Source organism: Mastigoproctus giganteus, chromosome 9, assembly GCF_048544385.1.
Source record: "Mastigoproctus giganteus isolate SK-2022 chromosome 9, ASM4854438v1, whole genome shotgun sequence".
Taxonomy (NCBI): domain Eukaryota; kingdom Metazoa; phylum Arthropoda; class Arachnida; order Uropygi; family Thelyphonidae; genus Mastigoproctus; species Mastigoproctus giganteus.
In genome coordinates, this window is record NC_143583.1 from 180,203,347 (window position 1) to 180,229,822 (window position 26,476).

At 37.6% G+C, this 26,476-nt stretch overlaps 1 protein-coding gene across 1 annotated transcript in view; it reads right to left on the reverse strand.

Moving 5' to 3' along the window:
• Positions 1 to 26,476, reverse strand: part of LOC150080918 (transcription and mRNA export factor ENY2-like) — a 73,175-nt gene that overhangs the window by 26,347 nt on the left and 20,352 nt on the right. Inside the window, exon 2 of the mRNA XM_090381294.1 lies at positions 2,781 to 2,864. Coding sequence (XP_090237420.1) covers positions 2,781 to 2,864 — 84 coding nt within the window. The remainder of the gene's footprint in view (positions 1 to 2,780; positions 2,865 to 26,476) is intronic.

The following is a 26,476-nucleotide window of genomic DNA, read 5'->3' on the forward strand; positions in this document are numbered from 1 at the left end:
CTGTTGTCATTTCAGCCAAGGATAAAGCTGACCTACTAGCATCCCATTTTTCTTCCAACTCATGTATTAATGATCTTGGTAAAACACCTCCCACCATTTCCAATGTGCTCCGCTCCATTCAAAGCCTCCTGTGATCTTCCGTCAAAAGGATTTTGATGAATCTTGATGCTAAAAAAGCTCTAGGTCCTGATGGTATTCTCCACTTGTTCTCAAAGTCTGTGCTCCTGAATTTATTCCTTTTCTTTGCCACCTTTTTTCACTTTCTTATTCTAAAAAGTGTTTTTCCTTCTGCTTGGAAATTTGCTCATATCCAGCCAGTTCCTAAAAAGGGTGACAAATCCCTCCCATCCAATTATCATCCCATTGCAATTACTTCTACTCTTTCTAAAGTAATGGAGAAATCTATTAACTGCCAACTCTTAAACTACCTAGAAACCTTCCGTCTGATCAACGATTTCTGATGGATTCCGTCAGTGTCAATCAACTGGTGATATTCTGGCTTATGTTACCCATTTATAGACAAATTCAATGGAAAAGTTTGGTGAAACACAAGCAGTTGCTCTTAACATCTCAAAGTCTTTCGATCGTGTTTGGCATAAACAAGCTTCCATCTTACTGTTTGCCAACTTTTTGGTAATTGGTTATCCAGTTTTCTCTCTGATCGCTCACTATCTAACTTCTCCACTAATGCTGGAGTCCCCCAAGGTTCAGTTCTTTCCCCTACTCTTTTCCTCTTGTATATTAATGACCTTCCATTGACTGGAAATCCTATCCATAGTTTTGCTGATGATAGCACATCGCATTCCACATTCCATTTTGAGAAAACTTGCCCTACTCAATCAGTTTGAACTTCTCGAATACCCGCTACCAATTCCTTAAATGCCAATCTCCAGGTAATTCTCCAGTGGGGCAAAGACAACTTAGTTGATTTCAATCCTTCTAAAACTCAGTTTTGTCTTATATCTCACAAAAAGGAATCTTTTGCTCCTATGCTTATCTTTGGTGACACTCCAATTTCTAGGCAAGATGATCTCTTTTGGGGATTACCCCGACTTCTAATCTCTTTTGGCAAAAGCACATTACAAATACTGCTTCTTCTGCATCTATAAAACTGTTTTCTCTTTTGCTCTCGGCATTACTTTTCTTACAAATAGCTGTTCACTTTTTACAAAAATCTCAAATCTGCCCTACCATGGAATATTGTTTACACATCTGGGGCCGTGCCCTTAAAACCTCTCTCAGGCTTCTAGATTCCATTCAGTAGAGGGCAGTTAGCTTAATTAATGACTCATCTCTAACAGTCTCTCCACTCTGTCTCATAGACGTACTGTTTCTACTGCATGTATTTTCTACAGATATTTACATGGGCACTGTTCTTCTGAATTGGCTTCTATAATTCCCACTCTCTCCTTCAAAACAGTCCAAACACATGCCTCTACTAGCCAACATCCATTTACTGTCCAACTTCAAACTCAAAGAACCAACTTTTCATCTTCCTCGTTTATTTATTCAAATGCTGTTTTCTGGAACAACCTTTCTTCGTACGTATTTCCTGAAAATTACAGTCTACAGAAGTTCAAATCTAACATCAACAAATATCTTATTTCAACTTCTCAACCTCCAACCCAAGCACGTTACTAAGTATTATAGTTTCTAATACCACTCATTTGGGGTTTTCATATATATATATATAAAAAAAAAAAAAAAAAAAAAAAGAGAGACTTATATAAGAAGAGAAACACATGGATTAGGGCACCTCCATTGCCAGGTGGGCAGGAGCAACAGTGCGTAGCACACGCTTCTTGATTAGACCGGGGTTCAAGCCCATGACCACCAAATACGGATTACGTGGAAAGGTCAGGGAATGACCACCGCATATCCCCAGAGCAATATGGCCTTAGTTATTAATACTCCTAAAAACCAAATAACAACAACACATGGATTAAGAAGCAAACTCAAGTAAAGGACATTCTTATCAAAACTAAAATGGTCTTGGGCAGGACACACAGCTCGAAGACATGACGGACTAGGAAAATAACATAATGGTACCCAAGAGGAGCTAGAAGAAAACCTGGAAGATAATGGCAGAGATGAACAGATGAAATTCACGAGTTCATGGGTAGTAAATGGATGGCCATTGCACAAAACAGAAGGAACTGGAAAGTTCCTGGAGAGGCCTTCATCCTACAGTGAATTGAAAATAGCTGATGATGTTGATACAGATATGTTGTGCTGAATATAGGAGGAATTGAATTATAGGTGAGATATCTGCAGAGTAACTAAATACTGTAGATATATTGGCACAGTAACTACAATATTTGTGTATTACGATATTGTAGTTAATGAGTGCGTCCTTTGCACAGAAGCACAACTTTGATCCCTAAGATGCCAATGTCAAACACCTATAATTGAAAACACAAAGATATCCAGTATTACCTAAATGTGGTTTCAGTTTTATATCATGCATTCACTATTTTAGTTTTGTAGATACCTTAGATACCTTGTATTATAGTTATTATAGATAATAACTAAGTATGATTTTTTTTTTATTATTTTTGTTTTTAATAAAAAAAAAATTCCACAAATAAATAGTTCATGTCCTTTTTGCTGCATAAAAGCCCTTAATAAAAGTTCACAGTTAAATCAAGTCATGTTAGAATGTCATCACATTCTGCAAAGCTAAGAGTTATAGCACATAAAAACGAAAAAAAGTTCCACACCAATCTTCCTATTATTTTAAGGATAGCACAAACACACAAAAAACCTGCATTACTGCTTACCTTTCACGCTCACCACTTTCAATAAGTTTCTGATTGATAGCGGATTTCAGCTGTGAATCCTTACCCCCCTTCCACTCCGGCGTCCTAAAAAAAAAATAAATAAAATAAAATGAATAAATACATGTTTTCTAAATTTGGATTATTCCTAAATATGCATCTTACTCAAACTCATTCTGAGCTTTACATCAACATATAATATTAACTATTTTGATGGGACACCACTTACGTCAGCCATAATGAAAAAGACAACTTTAGTTGAGACATCTGCCAACTCAACTGCAAACCAGACAAAGTATATCATGTTCAGTCTTTTGTGAAAGAAGTCTGATGAAAATCAAATTTCTTTAGAAATTTTCCATTTTCAAGACTATCTGGATCTCTTGGAATGGGTACAGAGAAGAGCGACCAGATTAGTGTACCACAAAACATTTTGTTCCTGCAAATTTCAGTGCTTTGGAAACTAGGCATTTGCAAAAAGACCTGATTGAGGTGTTTAAGGCTTTAAATGGATTGATTTGTACAAAAATTTGATGATAGTATTCTTACTCTTTCTCAGACAACACATATAAGGGGGACATAAATTGAAAAAGGATAGCTACAGGATAGATGTGTCTAAGTTTACTTTCAGCCAGCCAGAGAGTAAATTGAGTGTTGGAACCAATTCCATCTAGTGTTGTGGACACATGTAGTTTGAGTCAATTTAAGGTAGAATTAGACAATTATTTTGTGAGTAACCTCAAATTCCAGGAGTGAATTTACAAGAATTGGAATACCTTATTCAATAGAACTTATCTCCTTACTGATTGCATTTGGTTAGAATGAGATTAAAAATTAGAAAAAAACTGTGGACATTAAAAACTTAAAAGGAGATCCCATAGAGAAAGCACTTTTCTGTAGCGTTCATTATAGACAATTGCTCAGTATTAAAATCATATGGCAGAACCAAGTGTTTAAGGTGAACTTTCAAATATCATCTTCAGTTGGTTCTAAGTAAGAGAAAGAAGGAGAGCTATAAATATGAGTCTTAATTTCTGTGGTGCAACTCAGACATACATATAGGAAATATTATATTGTTCAAGTTCCATATTAGTGAAAATGTACGCAATTTAGCATTAAACACTGAAAGTTGTATACTATGCTTGAACCATTCTCTAGTGCTTCATAAATCATTAATTATCTAAATAAGTGGTCAAATTATCTGCTAGTTATAAATTAACTACTTATAAACACTAGCAATAGAATGGTTCAAACAAAATACACAACTTTCAGACCTTAATACTAAATTACCTACAACCTTTTCACTAATATGGAACTTGAACAATATAAAATTTCCTTTATGCATGTTCAAGTTGCACAACAGGAATTAAGATTCTTATTTTATAATACTCCTTCCTTTTATCATACAGAACCAACTGAAGATACTCAAAAGTTCACCATTTGAACTCTTGGTTCTGCCATATGATTTTAATACTGAGCAATTCTCTATGACAAACATTAGAGAAATGCCACTTTCCTACTATGGAATCTCATTTTAAGTTTTTAACATCCACAATTCATTTAATTTAATTGCATTCAAACCAAATAGAAGCAGTAAGGAGGAGAGTTCTGTTAAATAAGGTATCTCACTTCTTGTGGAAGAATTAAACATTATTATTAGAGAGGACAGAAAACTTCTCCAAAACTGGGCAGTTTTGGAGAAGTTTTTTTTTTTTTTTTTTGTGACTGATGCTATATAAGCTTGCTTCATTTGCCACCACTAATAATATAATATCTACTATGGCTATAGCCAGAGGCTGACTCGGGCACCGGGCCACTGAACAAAATCCCAGTGGCTATATTGTATATAAAATTGCATTTGTACATAATTATGTTGCTTGTGGGCTGCTTGTGGATATTTTCCTGTTTCCAGTTTTATGCTCCCAATCTGCCCCTGGCTATAATCATATGGAACCTTTTCCAAATACAGTCTGTCCCAGACATACTGTAAGAGATATATTACTAAACTTCTTACACAAGGTGATTTTTACCTAACTCAGGAATGACTAATAAAATGTTGCTACTATATTTCTGATATGCCAAAATTACAAAAACCTCATAATATTCTCAGAAGAATATAGAAAAATAGTTATATACTATAACAATTAAAAATTTTATATGGGGACAGCAGAGAAGTAGCCGGAGTGGCACATAAGAAAAGAAAACATAAAAGGAAGAAAAAAAACACATGCTATTGTACTGTAAAAACTGATATGTATTTCATATGGCTTTATAAGGGCTACTAAGAGAATCAAAACCAAAGTGTATATATTTAAGAAAATTGGTCTAAACCGCAATGAATCAAAGTCTATACACTTCAGGTAATGAACTGAAGGTAACTTAAAACGAACCTGAAGCATTAATAAAACACATCAATCACAGGGTGTTGTAGGCTGAGTAGAGGTCAGGGAGACAGTACGTGATACGAACCCTTCGATCTTCATCTGTTTTGTATGCTTTTTTTTAAAATTTGCAATAAGCCATCTCAAACACTTTCTTTAATTTGAACTGCTTCTTGGGTTGTTCCAATTCCTTAACAGATTTGTCTCTCCCTTGCTCCTCAACTCATTGCAGGTTCAACTGGGCTAGCTAGATCTTCTGTTGTTAAGTCTTCACCTTGTTCATCCACAAGCTCATCTACATCTTCATCCTCCAGAACCAGCTGCAACTCCTGGTCTATGTTTACAATTTCTTTGGTAACAGAAAACATCAGCTCATCTTGTTTTAAAAGTTTTTTCCAAACTCCACTCATACAAGTTGTTGTTGTCACATCATTCCAGGCTCCTGAAATGTTGTGTATTCCATCAAGGATATTAAATGTCTTCTAAATCCAAGATTGCCACAGATCCATCTTCCCTTGCTCTGTTGAATTTACAGCCTCAGAAATCTTGTCCATGTAATAAGCTACGAATACCTGGATAACTCCCTGATCCACTGGCTGAATCGAATCAGTTGTATTTGGAGGGAAGTATACCACCTTGATGCTGCCGTGCAGATCATCTAGATATTTAGGATGATGATTGTCAAGAAGCATTAATATCTTAAAAGGCACCGACATTTGTAAGCAATACTTTAACTTCAGGGACAAAAACATTTATAAACCAAACATGGTTATTGTCATGGTGCCAATAACCATGAACTGCTCATGACAGTAACTATGAACTCAGAGGCCTGGGTGACAATCATGATGATTTTCACCGAGGCCTTTCAGTTACCCCCTCATTAAGAGCATTACCCTGTCTTTGGCAGTTTTAAACCCAGACAGACTTTATAGAAATATAAGTCCTACTAGGCATTTTTTTTCAAAGAAAGGCTAGTCTCATCCACATTAAATATTTGTTGCAGAAAATAACCACCACTTCATATAATCTCATCCAATTTGTCTTTGAATTTGTCAGCAGCCTCACCATCTCTGCACTTACTGCTTTACCACTTATGGCAACGTTATGATATCCGCTTCACTTATGGAGCCCATCAAACCAACAATGACTCGCAACAAAGGTTGTTTCAGTATCATCACTCTTCTTAAGATCCTCAAAAATGGCACAAGCCTTTGTTCTGATGAGGCTTGAGGGGGGGGGGGGGATGTGTTTTTGGATCTGGTCTTCCATTCACACGATAAGTAACTTTTCCATCTCTCTTATTAGTCCTGTTCTAGCCTTGGTTATTATAGTTGACATCATTGATGCCAATACTTTCATCGCTTAATGTGTTCTTTGTCCTTTATTATTGTGTTCACTGTTGACACTGAAAAATCTAAATTTTGTGTGATACTTGTTAATGCTTGACCATTTTCATACATCCTTATTTTAATTTTCTGATCCAAATCGATCACTTTCCTTTTCTTGGTAGATTTACTAGTACTGTTGTCACTTATTCTCTTAGGCGGCATCATGTCAAAATGAAGTGTTCTGTAAAGAACTTCACAGGGTTAAGTTACAGTAGATCCTGTCACACCTTACGAGATATGAATGAAGCGCTCACTACACGATGGTAGTTTGATGCAAAGTCATTGAAAATGGTAGGACAACGTGAATTTCCAGTTCACCACAACAACCCGACATGCGTAACAAATATACAAAATTGTCGGAATATACAAAATTGGGTCGGAAAACTGCTAGTTGGGGGGGATACAAGGACTAATAGATTAACAGTAGCCAGTGGCAGAGGTGGAAGTGATTCTTGCACTGCTTCTATTGAAATGAGCAGAAGTCTGAAAAACAAGATGCAGGATATTTCAGAGACTGCTGGTAGTCATTGCGGTACAAGTAAACACATGGGTTGTGTTAGAGTAGCTAAGAATAGAAACAGGTGCATGTATACCTGCGTGTACACCAATGCTAGGAGTTTGGTAAATAAATTTGATGAATTTGAGGTATTGCTCAAAACATCAAAGGCAGATATTGTTGGGATATCAGAGACGTGGTGTCACACAGATATAAGTAATGCGGAACTGGAATTTGGGGAATACAATGTGTATAGAAAGGATAGACAGGACAGGAGGGGAGGAGGGGTTATGCTATTAATTAAGAAACACAAAGTCCAAGGAAGTGAAGCCAGTCGACATCGATGGACAGGGCAGTGTCGAGTCAGTTTGGTGTGACATAAGCATAGGGAAATCAAAATTGAGAGTAGGAGTGTGCTATAGGCCTAATGACTCTGATGAGTATAATAAGATATTGTACAGGGAAATAGAGTGGGCCAGTAAATCAGAGAGTCTTATAATGGGGGACTTTAATTTCCCAGATATTGACTGGAATTTGTGGGTTGGTCACTCGCACACTAGCAAGGCTTTTGTGGATTTATTGGATGATTGTTTTCTACATCAGCATGTTCGTGAGGCAACAAGAGGGAGCAATACTCTTGATCTGATTATCAGTAGTGATTCTTCATGCATTAAGAACCTGCAGATAAATGAACCACTAGGTGGCAGTGATCATAGTGTGTTGAAGTGGGATTTACTCAAGGAGGTAACTACCATCAGAGGTAAAGGGAAGGGTTTTTGTTTTCGTAAAGGCGACTATGATGGTCTGAGACAGTATTTAAATTCTATACAGTGGGACCAACTGATGATGTTACCAACAGCAAACTCAAAATGGGAAGCATTCAAGGAACTAATCTTGGAGGCTACCAGGCTTTACATACCAACTAAGAAATATTGTTCAAGGTTTAGGCCTAAATGGTTGTCAGATGAACTAATGAGACATGTGGCAGAGAAGAAAAATGCATGGGATACATACAAATTAATGGGCGACATGGAAGCCTATGATAGATATAAGTTGGTCTGTAACCAAGTCGCAAAGGAGATTAGGCAGGCAAAGGCAGACTATGAAAAATCCTTGGCAAAGGATGCAAAGAAAAACAGAAAAGAGTTCTTTACATACTTGAACTCGAAAAGGAAAGGGATGAATCAGATTGGTCCACTGGATATTGATGGTTCAACAGTTGAGGATCCTGCTCAGGTGGCTAACAATCTAAACGAGTATTTTGCATCTACATTCACGCATGAGGAGTTATTCAGGAAGGAGAATGATGTAGGTAAAGTAAACATTGGCAGTGAGCTGGATGATTTTGTAATAACTGAGAGGAAAGTGGAGGAGAGATTGTTGAGGATAAACATAAAAAAGGCACCTGGGGTGGATGGGATCTATCCAGTTATATTAAAGGAGGCAGCAAAGGAAGTATGCAAACCCCTAGCCATAATTATGAGAGCTTCTTTGGACTCAGGGGAGGTACCCATAGACTGGAGATGTGCAAATGTAACCCCAATTCACAAAGGAGGATCAAAGGCTGACACAAGTAATTATAGACCTGTTAGTTTAACTTCTGTTCCAGGTAAATTAATGGAGGCACTGGTTAAAGAAGCACTGCAGGATCATCTAGACAAGAATTCAGTTATAGCTCAGACGCAGCATGGTTTTGTTAAGGGCAGGTCTTGCCTGACCAATTTGATTGGATACTATGATGTAGTCACAAAAGAACTGGATGCAGGGAATAACTCTGATATTATATATTTGGATCTTAGAAAGGCTTTTGATACTGTTGCACATGGAAGACTGCTGCACAAATTGGAGCAGTGTGGCATTGGAGGCAAATTGCTGCTATGGATAAGGGGATGGTTGAGTGGCAGAAGACAGAGAGTGGTAATCAATGGACACTGCTCAACGTGGACTAATGTTATTAGTGGAGTTCCTCAAGGTTCAGTGTTGGGTCCGTTGTTGTTTTTGGTGTTTATGAATGATATTGATGATGGGATATCAAGTTTAATGTCCAAGTTTGCAGATGATACAAAGGTTGGCAGGGTCGTTAAGGACAATACTGACGCTATGCTGCTGCAACAGGATCTGGAAAGGTTGAACAGATGGGCTGAGAGGTGGCAAATGAGGTTTAACATCGACAAATGTAAAGTGCTGCATATGGGAAACAGTAACCCCAGAGCAACGTATCAACTCTGCTGTACTACACTGACAGTGGTGGAGAATGAAAAGGACCTGGGGGTAATTGTGCAGGCAGATATGAAGTTCTCTGAGCAGTGCAGACGAGCTGCAAGAGTAGCTCATGGTGTCTTGTCAATGATATACAGGAATTTTTCTAGCAAGGATAAGGAGGTGATTATTCCCTTGTATAAGGCAATGGTAAGGCCACATCTTGAGTACTGTATACAGGTCTGGAGGCCTCATTTCAAGAAGGATGTAGAGCTGCTGGAACGGGTACAGAGAAGGGCAACAAGATTAGTAAATGGAACAAAGGGTTGCTCTTACGAAGAAAGGCTTAAGTTTTGCAAATTACAGAGTTTGGAGACTAGGCACCGGCGAGGTGATCTGATAGAGGTGTATAAGGCTTTGAATGGTTTGAGCATGCTCAATGCCAATGGGATTCTTCATCTTTCTCAGAATAATCACCTCAGAGGGCATAAATTCAAATTGAGGAAGGATGGATGTCGGATAGATGTGCGGAAATTTGCCTTTGGCCAGCGGGTGGTTGGTTGGTGGAACCGACTTCCATCACTTGTTGTTGAAGTTGATAGCCTAAACAAATTTAAAGCTCAACTGGACAGGTATTTCGAACGAACGGAGGGGTGAAATGGGAGTGGGTTTTTTTTTTTTTTTTTGGCTGATGCTGAATAAGCTTGCTTTCTTGCATCATATGCCTCTGCTAATGCTAAATGCAAACAAAAGCTCCCACTTCGCTCTCAAACAAAACTGAACTGACTACAATCCAGAAAGGAAGGAAGGGACGTAGAGACAAAGGGCTAGAGTGCAATTCTCCAAAAGAAATAGCTAATGGGACTAGAAATAGCTGTTGGGTCTCAAACACATGTTGTTGAATATTTCTTCAGAATTTTTAAAGCAGAAAATTACATGTTAACTCTAGTTATCTACCTAGATTCTAGTTACAACGCAGGTTATTATCTAACATAATTTGTATGGAAACGTAAATAAAAAAACTTGTACTTATTGTTCCTTCATTCTTAAAAATTACACAGCAAGTATCTTTATGATTTTACCAAAAAAATATACTTAAGTCCGAAGTTACATAACTTGGGCTTACATAAGTCAGGGACTAACTGTACCATTATTCTTTTGTAAATATCAAACTCCTTTTCATCTTCAATCATTTATTTTTCAACTTTAACCTTTCTTGGTCCAAATAACTATCATTATCCCTATATCTAAAAAAAAAAAAACATATCCAAAAATAAAAAAAATAAGCTATGCAGTTCATTACTCCCCCCCCCTTCAATCTCCAGAATACACACTATCACTGCCCTATCAAAAATTCACTACAGGGGGATCTCTCACACATGCAGAAACTGCTGAGAGGATTAAGATTTTAACACAGTCTCATTTATTGAAATCTGTACAAAGAGAATAACAAAAGGATGACATAAAATAAACAGGCAAACACATTCCATTTAATGCTGTCCCCACCCACTGCTGATTTGTTGTAGTGTTATGTCTTGGAAATGTTTTCCAGAAAAAAACCTTTACAGGCTCTACAAAATTTGCACACAACTCCATGTATTTTGTTGCTTACATTCTCCTGGTATTGTCATGAGTATCTGCATCTTGGAATATTTTTGCTTCGAATCCGTAAGGCCATATTTGCGGGTTGAGTATGGTGCTATGTTCAGGATTCATTGTGAAGCCTCAACATAGTTGCACCAACTTCAAGTGAGGAGTTTGATGAATGTTTGGTCAGCATCTGTCTATGTATGGCTGCAGTTCAGTTCTTTTCAATTTAGGACTTTGAAGACCTGAAAATGTCATATTAGGGTCTTGCATGGTCACAAATATTCTTTCCCATCCAGGCATGGCTAAAAGCTATACCTGTATGGGAAAGAATGTTAAATGAGAAATAGAAATGGGACAAAATAAATATGGGAAAGAATGTTGATGGCAGCTTTACTCTTCCTCAGACGCACACATAAGGGTCATAAATTTAAATTTAGGAAGGATTGTTGTATGATAGATGCGAAGAAATTTGCTTTCATACAATGAGTAGTTGATTGTTGGAACAAACTTCTATCTGGCATTCAGTAGTTTGAAAAAATTTAAGGTGAAATTAGACAAATTAAAATGGCTAACAAAAAAATTTTTTCATACCTCCAGAGAAAAAGTTGTACATTTATTCTAAAGGAAATAGAACCGCTGATTCCAAAAATACCAAAATTAACTATATTACTCCTCCACTGAAATTTTAATAACTTAATGAATGACCAATTTCAAATGTCATAATAATATATATTACATCTTGAAAATTACTCTTGTTCATTTTAAAATACTTTAATGAAATATTTATGTTTGTCATACATACATCCTATTTTCTTAAAAACGTTTGCCACTCAAGAGTTTCTTATAGTCTATTTTGCTTTTTTCTCTTTAGAAAGCAGCAGTAATTTCCCATCACGGAAATATCCCAGTGACACCTTGGTACAGCTTTTCCACAGTGGCAATGTACTGATGAAAACATTCCCCCCTTTCTGTTCATTTACACTCCCAAATTTTGGGTAAAATGTTGAGATAGGAATGAAGAAAATGAATTTTCAAAGACATTCAGCAGCCCATATCCTTATAACAATGCAGTAATGTTGACACTAGATTCATAAACATCTTTCTTCCAAAAATTCCATGCCGAACTTCTGTAAACAATAGTCAAGTTGATAGTTCAGTATCCTGTAGATTTGTTTCAAATACATCATCTTTCAGTTAAAGCCCAAAGAAAATCCCTTCTTTCAGTTTGCATCTGTTAAATTGAGAAACACTTCCCTTACATAGCAGAATCCACTTCCTTTTTAACCAGAGGCTTAAAAAAAATTTTTCATTAATTCAAGCTTTATATGAAAAGGTAGAAGAATCTTTTTTAGTTAAAGCAGTGAAACATTTTATATTACTTCTCCTAGTTGCTTCCTCTTTTCCCACTGATATATAATGTAATGTTTTTTTTGTTGCACAACTGACCCACAAACGTAGGAAATAAGTTAATGCATGCAGTTTGTTATATTTCAGGCATATTAGCAAACAATAATTCATGATTTATAAAGGGGTGGAGGGAGGGAGAATGAACAGAAGCAACCATTTTTATGCCAGAACCAAAAACATTGTTTCTGCCCATCCACCACATGACTACAAATGTCCATTCTCTATTCCAACTAGCTCATGGAAACAAGCATAATACACAGTCCTTCAGCTACAATATACATTCAGGGATCACTGAATTGCTACCATCATATTCAAAATTGACTATGCCACATAGCTGGCAGTATAAAAAGCTGAACAGTGCTTTGTACACTAGAGCAGTGGTAATTTTCAAATGGTTGTGCAAGTCAAAATAATAAAGTAGTAGTTATAGAACGCAGTTAAGGTATCATGGAGTTTCAAAGGGGCATGATTGTGGGAGCTCGTACATTGGGTGCTCCCATATCAGAAACAGCACGTGTTGTCAGTTGCTCATAGTCCACTGTGATTAAGGCGTACCAAAAATGGGTGTAGAACAGGTCAAACCACCTCCCACCAACAGAGCCATAAAGGATTATGCAAGGTGGATATTCATGGTGAATGAAGAGTACAGAATGTTGTATGGGTTGGGCAGCAGATAACTGTGTAACAGTTGACATTACAATACAACATGGGAAATGCAAGTACAATATCCAAACAACGATGTGACAGTGTTTTGTCACAAACATATGGGGTTCCACAATAAATGACACACAGGACACCTTCTCCTCACTGCTGACCACCGTCAAATGGCGAATGCTGTGGTGTCAACAATACTCTAGTTGACATTGGAGGACTGGAAATGAGTGTGCTAGTCAGATAAGGCCAAACACTAGTGTAAGACACTGACAGATGCCTCTGTGGTGCAAGTACAGATATAGACCCATGCACAATGGGTCCATGGACCCATTGTACATGGTGCCCGCTATCTACACAGGTGGTGGTGGAATATGAGACATTTTGCTGGCAAGAACTAAGGCCCTTGGTGCATTATGGACCAACGTTTCACTGGTGAGGTCTACTAGCAGCTCTTAAGAGACCGTGCTGCATTTTTTCCCCGTGGACAAAATCATGACCTTCCAAGACAATAATGCACCATGTCCACAGGCGCATTCACAAGTAGTTCAAGGAACATGAAGATATAATCCATCTTGATTTTCCATCAAATTCACCAGACCTCAATCCAACTGAACAATGTTTTGGAATGACAAGTGATGTGTATGGACATACAACTATCATCTATATATATATGGGCTTAAAGGGGGAACAGGTATCCTGTGTGTTATCAGACACTCAGCCTAAAACACTGATGGATCCAATATCTCTCTATTACAAAAGATTTAGGAGAAGTCCGGTTGGCCTGCCTCCCTAAAATCCACTCATGCACACCTTCTCGATGGCAAGCCCTGTTACGTCACTTAGGTGGCAACGAACATGTAGAGTGGTTCTCGTCAAGGCGCCTGGTCAGCGTGAAGAGGAAAAGACCAAATCCTCCAGCATATGACAGCATGATAAAATAAATGGCCCTCAGTCACCAGCAGCTTTCACTCCCCCTCTTACGGCAGAGAGAGGATCAGAGTGGAAGCAGAGGGTGTTAAGAATCTCTGGGTACGACCAGGCTGCCATGCACGGAAACTGAACTAGGCCTGTTATAATGTAAGATCACTCATCTGTGAAGACAGGATATTAGAGCTGGAAAAAGGAATTAGAAAATGTGAATTGGAATATCATTGGTTTGGCTGAAACAAGAAGAAGAAATGAATCACTTATAAGTTTATCAAGTGGAAATCTGCTGTACACCAATGGAAACAGTGAAAGGAGTGAAGGTGGAGTTGGGTTTCTGGTCCACAAAGATTTTAAAAGCAACATTTTGGAATTCAAAAGCACATCACCAAGGTGTCAAGACTAATACTCAAGATTTCTAAGAGATACAAGCTAAAGGTTATAATGATTTATGCACCAACATCGAGCCATGATGAAGAGGTTGAAGAAATGTACACCGAAATTGAGTCTTCTAGCAGAAAACCCACTACACTATTATTATGGGGGACTTCAATGCTAAGGTTGGAAAAAGACAAAACAGCGCAGAAAGGGGAACTATAGGAAATTTTGGAATTGGTGAAAGAAATGAAAGACTTCTGGAATTTGCAGAATCTCAAGGACTGTCAGTAATGAACACTTTTTTTCAAGAAAAGGGTGAACAGAAAGTGGACAAGGAAGAGTCCAAATGGATTAACAACTAATGAAATAGACTTCATCCTCACTAACAGAAGATATATTGCGAATGATGTTACCGTCCTGAATAAGGTAAATGTTGGAAGTGATCACAGAATGGTAAGATGTACACTTGATATAGATGTAGGAAAGGAAAGGAAAAAACTGACTCGAGTAAATAATACAAAGGTCTTTGAGATAACAGAAGAGGAGAAAAAGCAGTATGCACTGGAACTTAAGAACAAGTTTGAGCTTCTGCAGACTGCTCAGGACCAAGATATCGACGAGGAATATTACAACTTTCTGAAAGTGATAAAGCTCAAGAAACCTATTGGGAAAAAGAAATCCAAAGAAGAAAAAATTAGTCAAGAAACACTTGTCATGATAAACCGAAGACGACAAATTAAGAGCAACAAAAACACTGACAGGGAGAAAATTGAGTATACTGAGTTATGCAAAGCCATTAGAAAGAGACTCAGAGAGGACAAGATTTAACACAAGAAAAGTAGAACAAGCATTAAGGGAAAACAAAGGATTTAAATCAGCAACCATGAGCAGTAATACAGAAAGACAAATGATACTGAAACTAAAGAATAGCAATGGTGTACTTATAAACAGCAGAGAGGGCGTAATTCAAATAGCAGATGACTACTATAGAGAATTATACAAGGAGCGAGGGAATGATGCCAGCAGTGAGGAAGATGGATTGCAAAGTAGCAACACATACAATATACCCGATATTCTTCCTGATGAGGTAGAACGTGCATTGAAGAAAATGAAGAATCAGAAAGCCCCGGGGGAAGATGAAGTTACTGTACAGTTGTTAAAATTGGGAGGAAGAGACATAACACAAAAACTGGCAAGGTTCTTCATAAAGTGCATTCGAAAAGGTGTGACGCCTAAGCAGTGGAATAATGCAATCATAGTTTTGCTGCATAAGAAAGGAGATAAATCAGAAATTGGAAATTATAGACCAATTAGCTTGTTATCCCACATCTACAAGTTGTTCACAAGGGTCATTACTAACAGATTAGAAAGAATACTTGATGAGAATCAACCGAAAGAGCAAGCTGGCTTTAGGACAGGATTCTCAACTATGGATCACCTTCACGTAATATCACAGCTAATGGAGAAAGCAAATGAATATAAAACACCATTATGTCTGGCATTTGACTCCATACAGCATAAGATATCCCACATATTATGATTTTGAAGAAAATATATTAGAGTGCTACCTCCTTTATTAGACTAGACAAAGACAGTAGGAAATTTAAAATCGAGAAAGGAGTTCGACAAGGAGACAATATCGCCGAAGCCGTTTACTGCTGCCCTTGAGGAAGCTTTCAGAAGATTAGACTGGTCGCAGAAAGGAAGGAATCAATGTGAAAGGAGAGTACCTAAACCATTTACAATTTGCAGATGACATTGTGGTCATAAGCCACGATCCCAAAGAATTAGAGGAAAATCTTAATCAGTTATGCAGAGTTAGTAAGGATTTTGGACTAAAGATGAATATGGCTAAAACAAAAGTAATGATGAACAAGTATGCCACAGAAAGGGAAATAATGATTGAAGGAGCAGTAATTGAAAAGGTGGAGTCATATACTTATCTGGGACAAGTTATTAGCTGTAATAATGATAAATGGCTGGAAGTCAAGAGAAGAATAAATTTTGGATGGATAGCATTCAGGAAATATAGTCACATACTGAAGAGCAATATCCCAGTTTGTCTGAAACGTAAAATAATGAACCGATGTATACTCCCCACCATGACTTATGGAAGTGAAACTTGGGCACTCACCAAAAGAATGGAAGAGAAGCTGAGAACTACACAGCGAAGAATGGAACGAATTATATTGGCAATCAGACTGTTAGATAAGAGAAACACATGGATTAGGCAGCAAACTCAAGTAAAGGACATTCTTATCAAAACTAAAGAACTAAAATGGTCTTGGGCAGGACACATAGCTCAAAGACATGATGATAGATGGACTAAAAACAATAACAGAATGGTACCCAAGAGGAGCTAGAAGAAATCCTGGAAGACAAAGGTGAAGATGGATAGATGAAATTCATGAGTTTGTGGGTAGTAAATGGATGGCCAGTGCTCAAAACAGAAGGAACTGGAAAGTTGCTGGAGAGGCCTTCATCCTGCAGTGGATTGAAAATGGCTGATGATGATACACACACACACACACACACACACACACACACACACACACACACACACACACACACACACACACACACACACACGTAAAAGAATAAGAGAAGTTTACCTCAATATGATACGTAGAACACTTCCATAAGATGCTCTCCAGAAATTAAAACGAAAACAATTAAAAAATCGAAAATCTTACAGTAAGAAATAATTAATAATTAAAAATCAAATGAACTGAAAAATCAATTTAATGCAATTAAAAATTAAGTAAAAAATGAATTTAACGAAAAAAAAATTGCAAAATGATTTTCCTCCCTGAAGCTGACAATGCTTTGATTGTATGTCATGATCACAGAATAGGGGCGAGCATGGAACTTAAATAGGGATTATTTGTCTTCACGCATGTGCGTAAAGGACCACGAGATTAGATATGGCAAGCAAACATTAACAGAATTCTCGTGTAATTTAATTTTGACAGTTTCTGCAATTAAGTCTCGTATAATTGGACACTAAGTATTTTGGCCTCGTTAAATAAAAAAATGTTTCTCATTAACGGCATGAAAGGCTAATTCTGACACTGCTGAATGTGAAGCAAACTGAGGCTGCGTGTTGATTAATACGAAAATTCAGAGGAAACCGCGTAGAACCCTGATAAGATGAGTCACAATCACCACAAGAAATGTTGTATACTAGGTCATTTATTTGTGTTGCAAACGAGGAAAGGACTGCGCGATTGTTCAATATAGTGTGTAATTTCCGTATTGGCCTGGCTACTATTTTTTTTTAATTTGGTATCTTTAAAGAATCTGTTAAGTCATTTGTGCCAATGTTACAGAAATAAGAAATAAACATATGTCACAGAAATAAAGTATTTTTTGATATTACTATTTGTTGGTTGGTGTATTTTTTGTATTCTATCCCTAGCTTGTACCCTAATTCTGTATATTGCAGCAAGTGTAATCCCTGTTTAAGAATCTGCTGGTTAATATTTGTATTTCTGAGTGCAAAGCAGATTTCGTCATTGAATATTTATAAGCATTGAGAAATTGATTAAAGATAATCAATCTTTTGTAGGTGAATGGGTGACAGCTGTTATAATGCAGAAGCATACTGGTGTTTGTAGGTTTGCGATAGATGTTAAATTGGATTTTATTCATGTCCCGAGTAAGCGTGAAATTTAGAAAATTTAATGACAGTATCCGTATTCTCCCTCTCCAATGTAAATTTGTGTATAGAGTGAATATCATTAAACGACTGTAAAATGTTTTGGATAGGGTTACTATAGGTAATGACTAGAACATCGTCTAAATACCTCCCATAGTATGTGATATCGGATAGAAAAGCCGTAAGATGTATACGTTCAAATCGTTGAGAGATAGATCTCTGATATTAGGCTGCTCAGGCTTAATCCCATTGGCAAACCAAAAATTTGTTTGTATACTTTGTCTCGAAAGATGATATAATTAGCTTCAACTAAGAGTTTACTTAAGTGAAAATTTCCTTAATAGGAAGCTGCGTATAATTAATCAGTATCAAGTTATTATTTAACATATCCCAAAGAATATCCAATGTGTATTCAACGTTTACATTCACATTCTTATATAATGAGGTAACATCTAGTGAGAATAAATTATCATTACCGCCAAGTCTACAGTCCTTAAGGTTATTAAATAGTGTATCGTAGTTCTTAATCCTGATGAAAAACAGTGCATAATTGATATTGAATTTGGACTTTGTAATGTTCCACAAAAAGATTTATTTATTAAACAAGTTAACCAGGTGGTGAATAACATAAAAGAAACAAGACTTCCTAAATTGAATACACATGACAGTTCAGGTTTCCAAGAACTTGATACGGAAGTTATATAAAGGGATTTCGTAGATAACACTCGTTACTGAAACAAATATTCCGTAGATAACACTCGTTACTGAAACATAAATATAGCGTTATAACTGTGTTGGGATACAAGTTTAGGATTTAATTTTGTACTGAAATTGAAATTTTTATTGAAAGTAAATCGAAATCATGACTCAAACCAGAGCAGCAAAGCAAAAGGCTCAAGCTAATGAGAATGCTGTGGCTCAGAGAACTGAGGGGGGGGGGGGCAGTTGCCCTCTGAATCACAGCCTTTTAAGATGCACTATTTGCTTGATGTTTGCGGAGCAGACAAGTATGGGACATGATACTGCCATGGGGGATTTCTTTGTATGTGCGCGATGCAAGGAGTGTAAGGAAATCAGGCGTCAACTCAGCATTGTTATGGGCCTATATGAGAGCTTGAAGGATAGGGTGGATGCCTTCGAAGGATTACAAGTGAGGGGCCCATCAAGCTCTCAGCTGCCCACACCAATGCCAGAGCTCGCACTTGGTCATCGCGCAACACAGCGGCAGCCCCCAAGGCAGAATGCGCTGGTCCCAAAGGAACTAGTAGTTGTTGGTGACTCTATTGTCAGGGAAACATGCTTTATAAAAAGGATAGGTGGAACAGGACCAGGGTATGTCTGCCATGGGCAATGGTTGATGACGTTGTAGAGCGGATATCATCTTTTAAGGGCACAAAAGGTGATATAGTTGTACACGTTGGCACTAATGATATTAAGAGTAGGAGACCGGCGGAATTACTTAACAAGTACAGGTCACTGATGAAAAAAAGCCGTGAATTAGGGTTGAATTTGAATGTGTCTGCAATTCTGCCCAGACACGATAGGAGGGAGTATATGATGAGAGCCCTGTCAATCAATTCGGCCCTGGAAAGATTGTGCAGGACTCAGGGGGTAGAATTTTTTTCAGCCTGGTCTGTACTTGTTAACAGGAGACTGCTTCTACAGGGATGGGATACACTTAAATAGAAAGGGTGCAAGAATGTTTGCTGATGCTATCGAGGCAGTGTTAGGAGGGTCGGAAAACTGCTAGATTGGGGGGATACAAGGACTAATAGATTAACAGTAGCCACTGGCAGAGGAGAAAGTGATTCTTGCACTGCTTCTATTGGAATGAGCAGCAGCCTGGAAAATAAGATGCAGGATATTTCAGAGACTGCTGGGAATCATTGGGGTACAAGTAAACACATGGGTTGTGTTAGGGTAGCTAAGAAAAAGAACAGGTGCATGTATACTTGCATGTACACCAATGCTAGGAGTTTGGTAAATAAATTTGATGAATTTGAGGTATTGCTCAAAGCATCAAAGGTTGATATTGTTGGGATATCAGACACGTGGTGTCACACAGATATGAGTAATGCAGAACTGGAATTTGGGGAGTACAATGTCTACAGAAAGGATAGACAGGATAGGAAGGGAGGAGGGGTTATGCTTTTAGTTAAGAAACACATACAATCCAAGGAAGTGAAGCCAGTCGACATCGCTGGACAGTGCAGTGTCGAGTCAGTTTGGTGTGACATAAGCATTGGGAGATCAAAATTGAGAGTAGGAGTGTGTATAGGCCTAATGACTCTGATGAGTATAATAAGAAACTGTACAGAGAAATAGAGTGGGCCAGTAAATCAGAGAGTCTTATTATGGGGGATTTTAATTTCCCAGATATTGACTGGAATTTGGGGGCTGGTCACTCACACACTAGCAAGGCTTTTGTGGATTTATTGGATGATTGTTTTCTACATCAGCATGTTCGGGAGGCAACTAGAGGGAGTAATACTCTTGATTTGATTATCAGTAGTGATTTTTCATGCATTAAGAATCTGCAGATAAATGAACCACTAGGTGGCAGTGATCACAGTGTTCTGAAGTGGGATTTACTCAAAGAGGCAACTACCATTAGGGGTAAAGGGAAAGGGTATTGCTTTCATAAAGGCGACTATGGTGGACTAAGACCAACAGCAAATTCAAAATGGGAAGCATTCAAAGAACTTATCTTGGAAGCTACTAGGCTTTATATACCAACTAAGAAATATTGTTCAAGGTTTAGGCCTAAATGGATGTCAGATGAACTAATGAGGCATATGACAGAGAAGAAAAATGCATGGGATACATACAAATTAACACGTGACACAGAAGCCTATGATAGATACAAGTTGATCTGTAATCAAGTTACAAAGGAGGTTAGGCAGGCGAAGGCAGATTACGAGAAATCCTTGGCAAAGGATGCGAAGAAAAACAGCAAAGAGTTCTTTACTTATGTAAACTCTAGAAGGAAGGGGATGAATCAGATTGGTCCACTTGATATCGATGGGTCAACTGTTGATGATCCTGCTCAGGTAGCTAACAAACTAAATGAATATTTTGAATCGACATTCACACGCGAGGAGTTATTCAGCGAGGGGAATGCCAGAGGTGTATTCAACTCTGGCAGTAAGCTAGAGAATCTTGTAATAACTGAGAGTAAAGTGGAGGAGAAATTGTTGAAGATAAACACAAGAAAGGCACCTGGCGTGGATGGAATCTATCCAGTTATAGTAAAGGAGGCAGCAATGGAAGTAAGCAAACCCTTAGCCATAATTATGAGAGCTTCCTTGGACTCAGGGGAGGTACCCATGGACTGGAGATGTGCAAATGTGACCCCAATTCACAAAGGAGGATCAAAGGGTGACACAAGTAATTATAGACCTGTGAGTTTAACTTCTGTTCCCGGAAAATTAATGGAGGCACTGGTTAAAGAAGCACTGCAGGATCATCTAGACAAGACTTCAGTTATAGCTCAGACACAGCATGGTTTTGTTAAGGAGAAGTCTTGCCTCACCAATTTGATTGGATACTATGATGCAGTCACAAAAGAACTGGATGCAGGGAATAACTTGGATATTATATACTTGGATCTTAGAAAGGCTTTTGATACTGTTTCACATGGAAGACTGCTGCACAAATTGGAGCAGTGTGGCATTGGAGGCAAATTGCTGCTAGGGATAAAGGGGTGGTTGAGGGGGAGAAGACAGAGAGTGGTAATCAATGGACACTGCTCATCGTGGACTAATGTTATTAGTGGAGTCCCTCAGGGTTCAGTATTGGGTCCTTCTGTATTTATAAATGATATTAATGATGGTATATCAAGCTTAATGTCCAAGTTTGCAGACAATACGAAGGTTGGCAGGGTTGTCAAGGACACTACTGACACTATGCTGCTGCAACAGGATCTGGAAAGGTTGAGCAGATGGGCTGAGAGGTGGCAAATGAAGTTTAACATTGACAAATGTAAAGTACTACATATGGGAAACAGCAACCCCAGAGCAACATATCAACTCTGTGGTACTACACTGACAGTGGTAGAGAATGAAAGGGACCTGGGGGTGGTTATGCAGGCAGATATGAAGTTCTCTGAGCAGTACAGATGGGCTGCAAGAGTAGCTCATGGTGTATTGTCAATGATATATAGGAATTTTTCTAGCAGGGATAAGGAGGTGATTATTCCCTTGTATAACGCAATGGTCAGGCCACACCTAGAGTACTGTATACAGGCCTGGAGACCTCAATTCAAGAAGGATGTAGAGCTGCTGGAACGAGTACAGAGAAGGGCAACAAGATTAGTGAATGGAACAAAGGGGTGCTCTTACAAAGAAAGGCTTAAATTTTGCGAATTACAGTGTCTGGAGACTAGGCAGCAGCGAGGTGATCTGATAGAGGTGTACAAAGCCTTGAATGGTTTGAGCATGCTCAATGCTGATGGGATTCTTCCTCTTGCTCAGAATAATCACCTGAGAGGGCATAAATTCAAATTGAGGAAAGACAGATGTAGGATAGATGTGCAGAAATTTGCCTTTAGCCAGCGGGTGGTTGGTAGGTGGAACAGACTTCCATCCCTTGTGGAAGTTGATAGCCTAAATAAGTTTAAGGCTTGGCTGGACAGGTATTTCGAACGAACAGAGGGGTGAAGTGGAAGTGGTTATTTTTTATTTATTTATTTTACTTTAATTTTTTTTGGCTGATGCTGCATAAGCTTGCTTTCTTGCATCAAATGCCTCTACTAATGCTAATGTTAACTTCGGGAAAATAAAGACATTATTCAGAGAGCTGATAAAGGAGATACAGTGGTAATACTCAATAAACTTGATTATATTAATAAGTTAGTCAGTTGTATCAGATACCTCCCCTTATCTTGAAGAAGACCGAGCACTATTTACAATTCGGATTTGTACAATTCACAATTTGGTCAATCAGTACAATAAAACATTAACCATGTATTGAAAAAACGACTACATTACTATGGCTCAGTTAAAGGAATTGAAGGCCAGAACATACAATATTCCTGCACACTTTTAGGTCAGGTAAAATTACATAAGACCAGATTTCCTATTTGGCCTATTGTCTCCTACAGAAACTCAGCATTTATCCTTGGCCACACATGTATATAGCATTATAAAATCCTTTAGATAGGCGATACAATTTGGGATTAAGAACTACAATACACTATTTAATAACCTTAAGGAAAGGCCTGACGTAGCCAAGTGGTCAGGAGCAAGAGTGCATAGCAAGAGTTCCTTGAGTGGACCGGGGTTCAAGCCCGTGATTACTAAATACGATAAATATTTGTATCGACGATTTATTGTAAAAACTCTACTGACTTGGTTGTCGTGACGGAGTATAAACAGAAATATTTTTTTTTTGATTGTGGACTTGGTGGTAATGATAATTTATTCTCACTAGATGTTACCTCGTTATATACGAATGTAAACGTTGAATACACATTAGATATTCTTTGGGATATGATAAATAACTCTATACCGATTAATTATATGAAGCTTCCTATTAAGGAAGCTTTTCATTTAACTTAATGAAACTCTTAATGAAAGGTGATATAGTTGAAGCCAACTATATCACCTTTCAAGACAAAGTATACAAACAAATTTTTGGTTTGCCAATGGGATTAAAGCCTGAGCAGCCTAATATCGGAGATCTATCTCTCAACGATTGAACGCATACATTTCACGCCTTTTCTACCCCATACCAAGGGAAGTATTTAGACGATGTTCTAGTCATTACCAATAGTAGCACTATCCAAGACATTTTACAGTTGTTTAATAATATTCACACTCTAGACTCAAATTTACATTGGAGAGGGAGAATACGGATACTAAGTCATTAAATTTTCTAAATTTCACGCTTACTCGGGATGCGAATAAAATCTAATTTAACATGTATCGAAAACCTACAAAAACCAGTATGCTCCTGCATTATAACAGCTATCACCCGTTCACCTATAAAAGATCAATTATCTTTAATCAATTTCTCAATGCTTATAAATATTCAACGACGGAATCTGCTTTGGGCTCAGAAATACAGATATTAACCAGCAGATTCTTAAACAGGGGTTATCTCCTTGCTACAAAAACAAAATTAGGGTACAAGCTAAGGATTGGATACAAAAAAACTACATCAACCAACAATAGTAATATCAAAAAATTACTTTATTTCTGTCCCATACACTGAACAGTGGCACAAACAACTTAAGATTCTTTAAAGATACTGAATTTAAAAAAATTGTAGCCAGGCCAATACGGAAACTACACACTATATCACTGTCCTTACCTCATTCGCAACACAAATAAATGACCTAGTATACATTTCTTGCAGTGATTGCAACTCATCTTATCAGGGTTCTACGCGGTTTCCTTGAATTTGTGTTAATCAACACGCGGCCTCAGTTTGTGCTTCTCGTTCAGCAACGTCAGAATTAGCCTTTCATGCCGTTAATGAAAAACTATTTAACGAGGCCAAAATACTTAGTGTCCAACATAATTATACGACTTTAAAGCGTTTAGGGTGTAAGCCTCAAGCTATGGAAAAGTCTAGACTATGTATAAGTATAGTGCGAAAACATCAATAATACATAGCCAAATCTGAATGAACAGAATATTAGCAAAGCGGCATCATTTTAAGTTATATCTCATATTGTGAATACCTTCACAACGAGTTGCCATCATGATATTGCACTACTTCGAATAAGTAACGCTTCACCTGAGAAGACTAATGTTATTTATTCTCAGATGGATACAACCACCCATGGTGGGTGGGTGGATAGGTACCCGAGTGATGCAATGATGGCAAAACAGTTATGAAGTATAACTGCACAATATGAGAGACGCCTGATGGTGTATGATGTATTTAGACTATAAAGCGTTTAGGGCATGGTGATATCCATCTGAGAATAAGTAACATTAGTATTCTCCTCAGGTGAAGCATTACTTATTCGAAGTAGTGCAATATCATGATGGCAACTCGTTGTGAAGGTATTCACAATATGAGATATAACTTAAAACGATGCCGCTTTGCTAATATTCTGTTCATTCAGATTTGGCTATATATTATTGATGCTTTCGCACTATACTTATACGACTATTAATTGCAGAAACCGTTGAAATTAAATTACATGAGAATTCTGTTAATGGTCGCTGGCCATATCTAATCTCAGATTTGTGGTACTTTACGCGCATGCACGAAGACAAATAATCCCTATTTAAGTTCCATTCTCATGTAATTACTACATGCCAAATTACTACATGCAGGCAGACAGATGGATGAACATTGTGAAGACAAAAGGCACATTACGCATATATGGCGAAACCTCTCTAAAGTGGACACCACTGGGTTAGAAAAAAGTGTCCTCTATAAGGTGTCTGCTTTGCAGAGGTCACTATTAGCAGTTTTAATAATTTAGCATTAGTAGAGGCATTTGATGCAAGAAAGCAAGCTTATGCAGCATCAGCCAAAAAAAAAAAAAAAAAAACCCACTTCCACTTCACCCCTCTGTTCGTTCAAAATACCTGTCCAGCTGAGCCTTAAACTTATTTAGGCTATCAACCTCCACCACAAGGGATGGCAGTCTGTTCCGCAGTGAGTTTCATTTTAGAAAAATGAAACTCACTGCAGCTGGTTGCTTGCTCAGAGTTTTCTTCTCTCTCTCTCTCTCTCTCTCTCTCTCTCTCTCTCTCTCTCATATTGTATGTATGTTTCAGTTAATTAACTTTTAATAAATACAATTTTAGTAAATATGATTAATTTTTAACAAAACTGAATATAAAATGGCTTTGTTTAGGGCATTTCATTTTGGCAATTTGGAAATCCAGCGTATAAGCATATACATTCCCGCATAAGTTTGTTATCACATTTCACTTTTCTAAGTTTTTATTAAAATAGGATCAACTTGTTCACCAATTTTTTCTATTATGCATAAAAATCAAAAACTTAATATTTAAGAAATCTTTTGCATATTCCAAAAAAGGCGTAGAAGATTCCTGAATGTGGTAGATTCTAAAATTTTCTACAAAGTGAGTATAGTTTCAACATTATAGAAGTTTGTACACTAATGGCCAAAAGTGTGGAAACTTTAAAATACAGCTGTTTTTAATGGCAAGTAGGCGGAAGTTTAAAAAAAAAAAAAACACCCGAAGGTGTACACTGTTTCGAAATTCACTTTGTGTACCGAATACAATAAATAATATGGAAATTTATAAATAATTATAACATTACAGTGTAACTTAAATCTATAACTTGAAGTATCCTTGAGTAGCATCACAGTCATTTTGTTGAATACCCTTTACTTCTGATTACTGCCTGACATCAAGGCATGGAGTCTACCAATTTCTCCAGTTCTTTTGTGAGACCATTAATAATACATTCTGTTAGTTCTCATTTATTTGCTTGTTGAGAAGCACACACATATTCAATTGGATTCAAGTCTGACTATTTCCAGGCCATTCCATTACTCGTACATTATGGTTATCAAACCACTCTTTGCATATCTTTGCTGTGTGACATTATGCTCCATCTTGTTAGGAAATGCAAGTTAGTTGGATCAGGAAAAAAGGTTGTCACAGACTGCAGTAGCTTTCTCTCAAGAA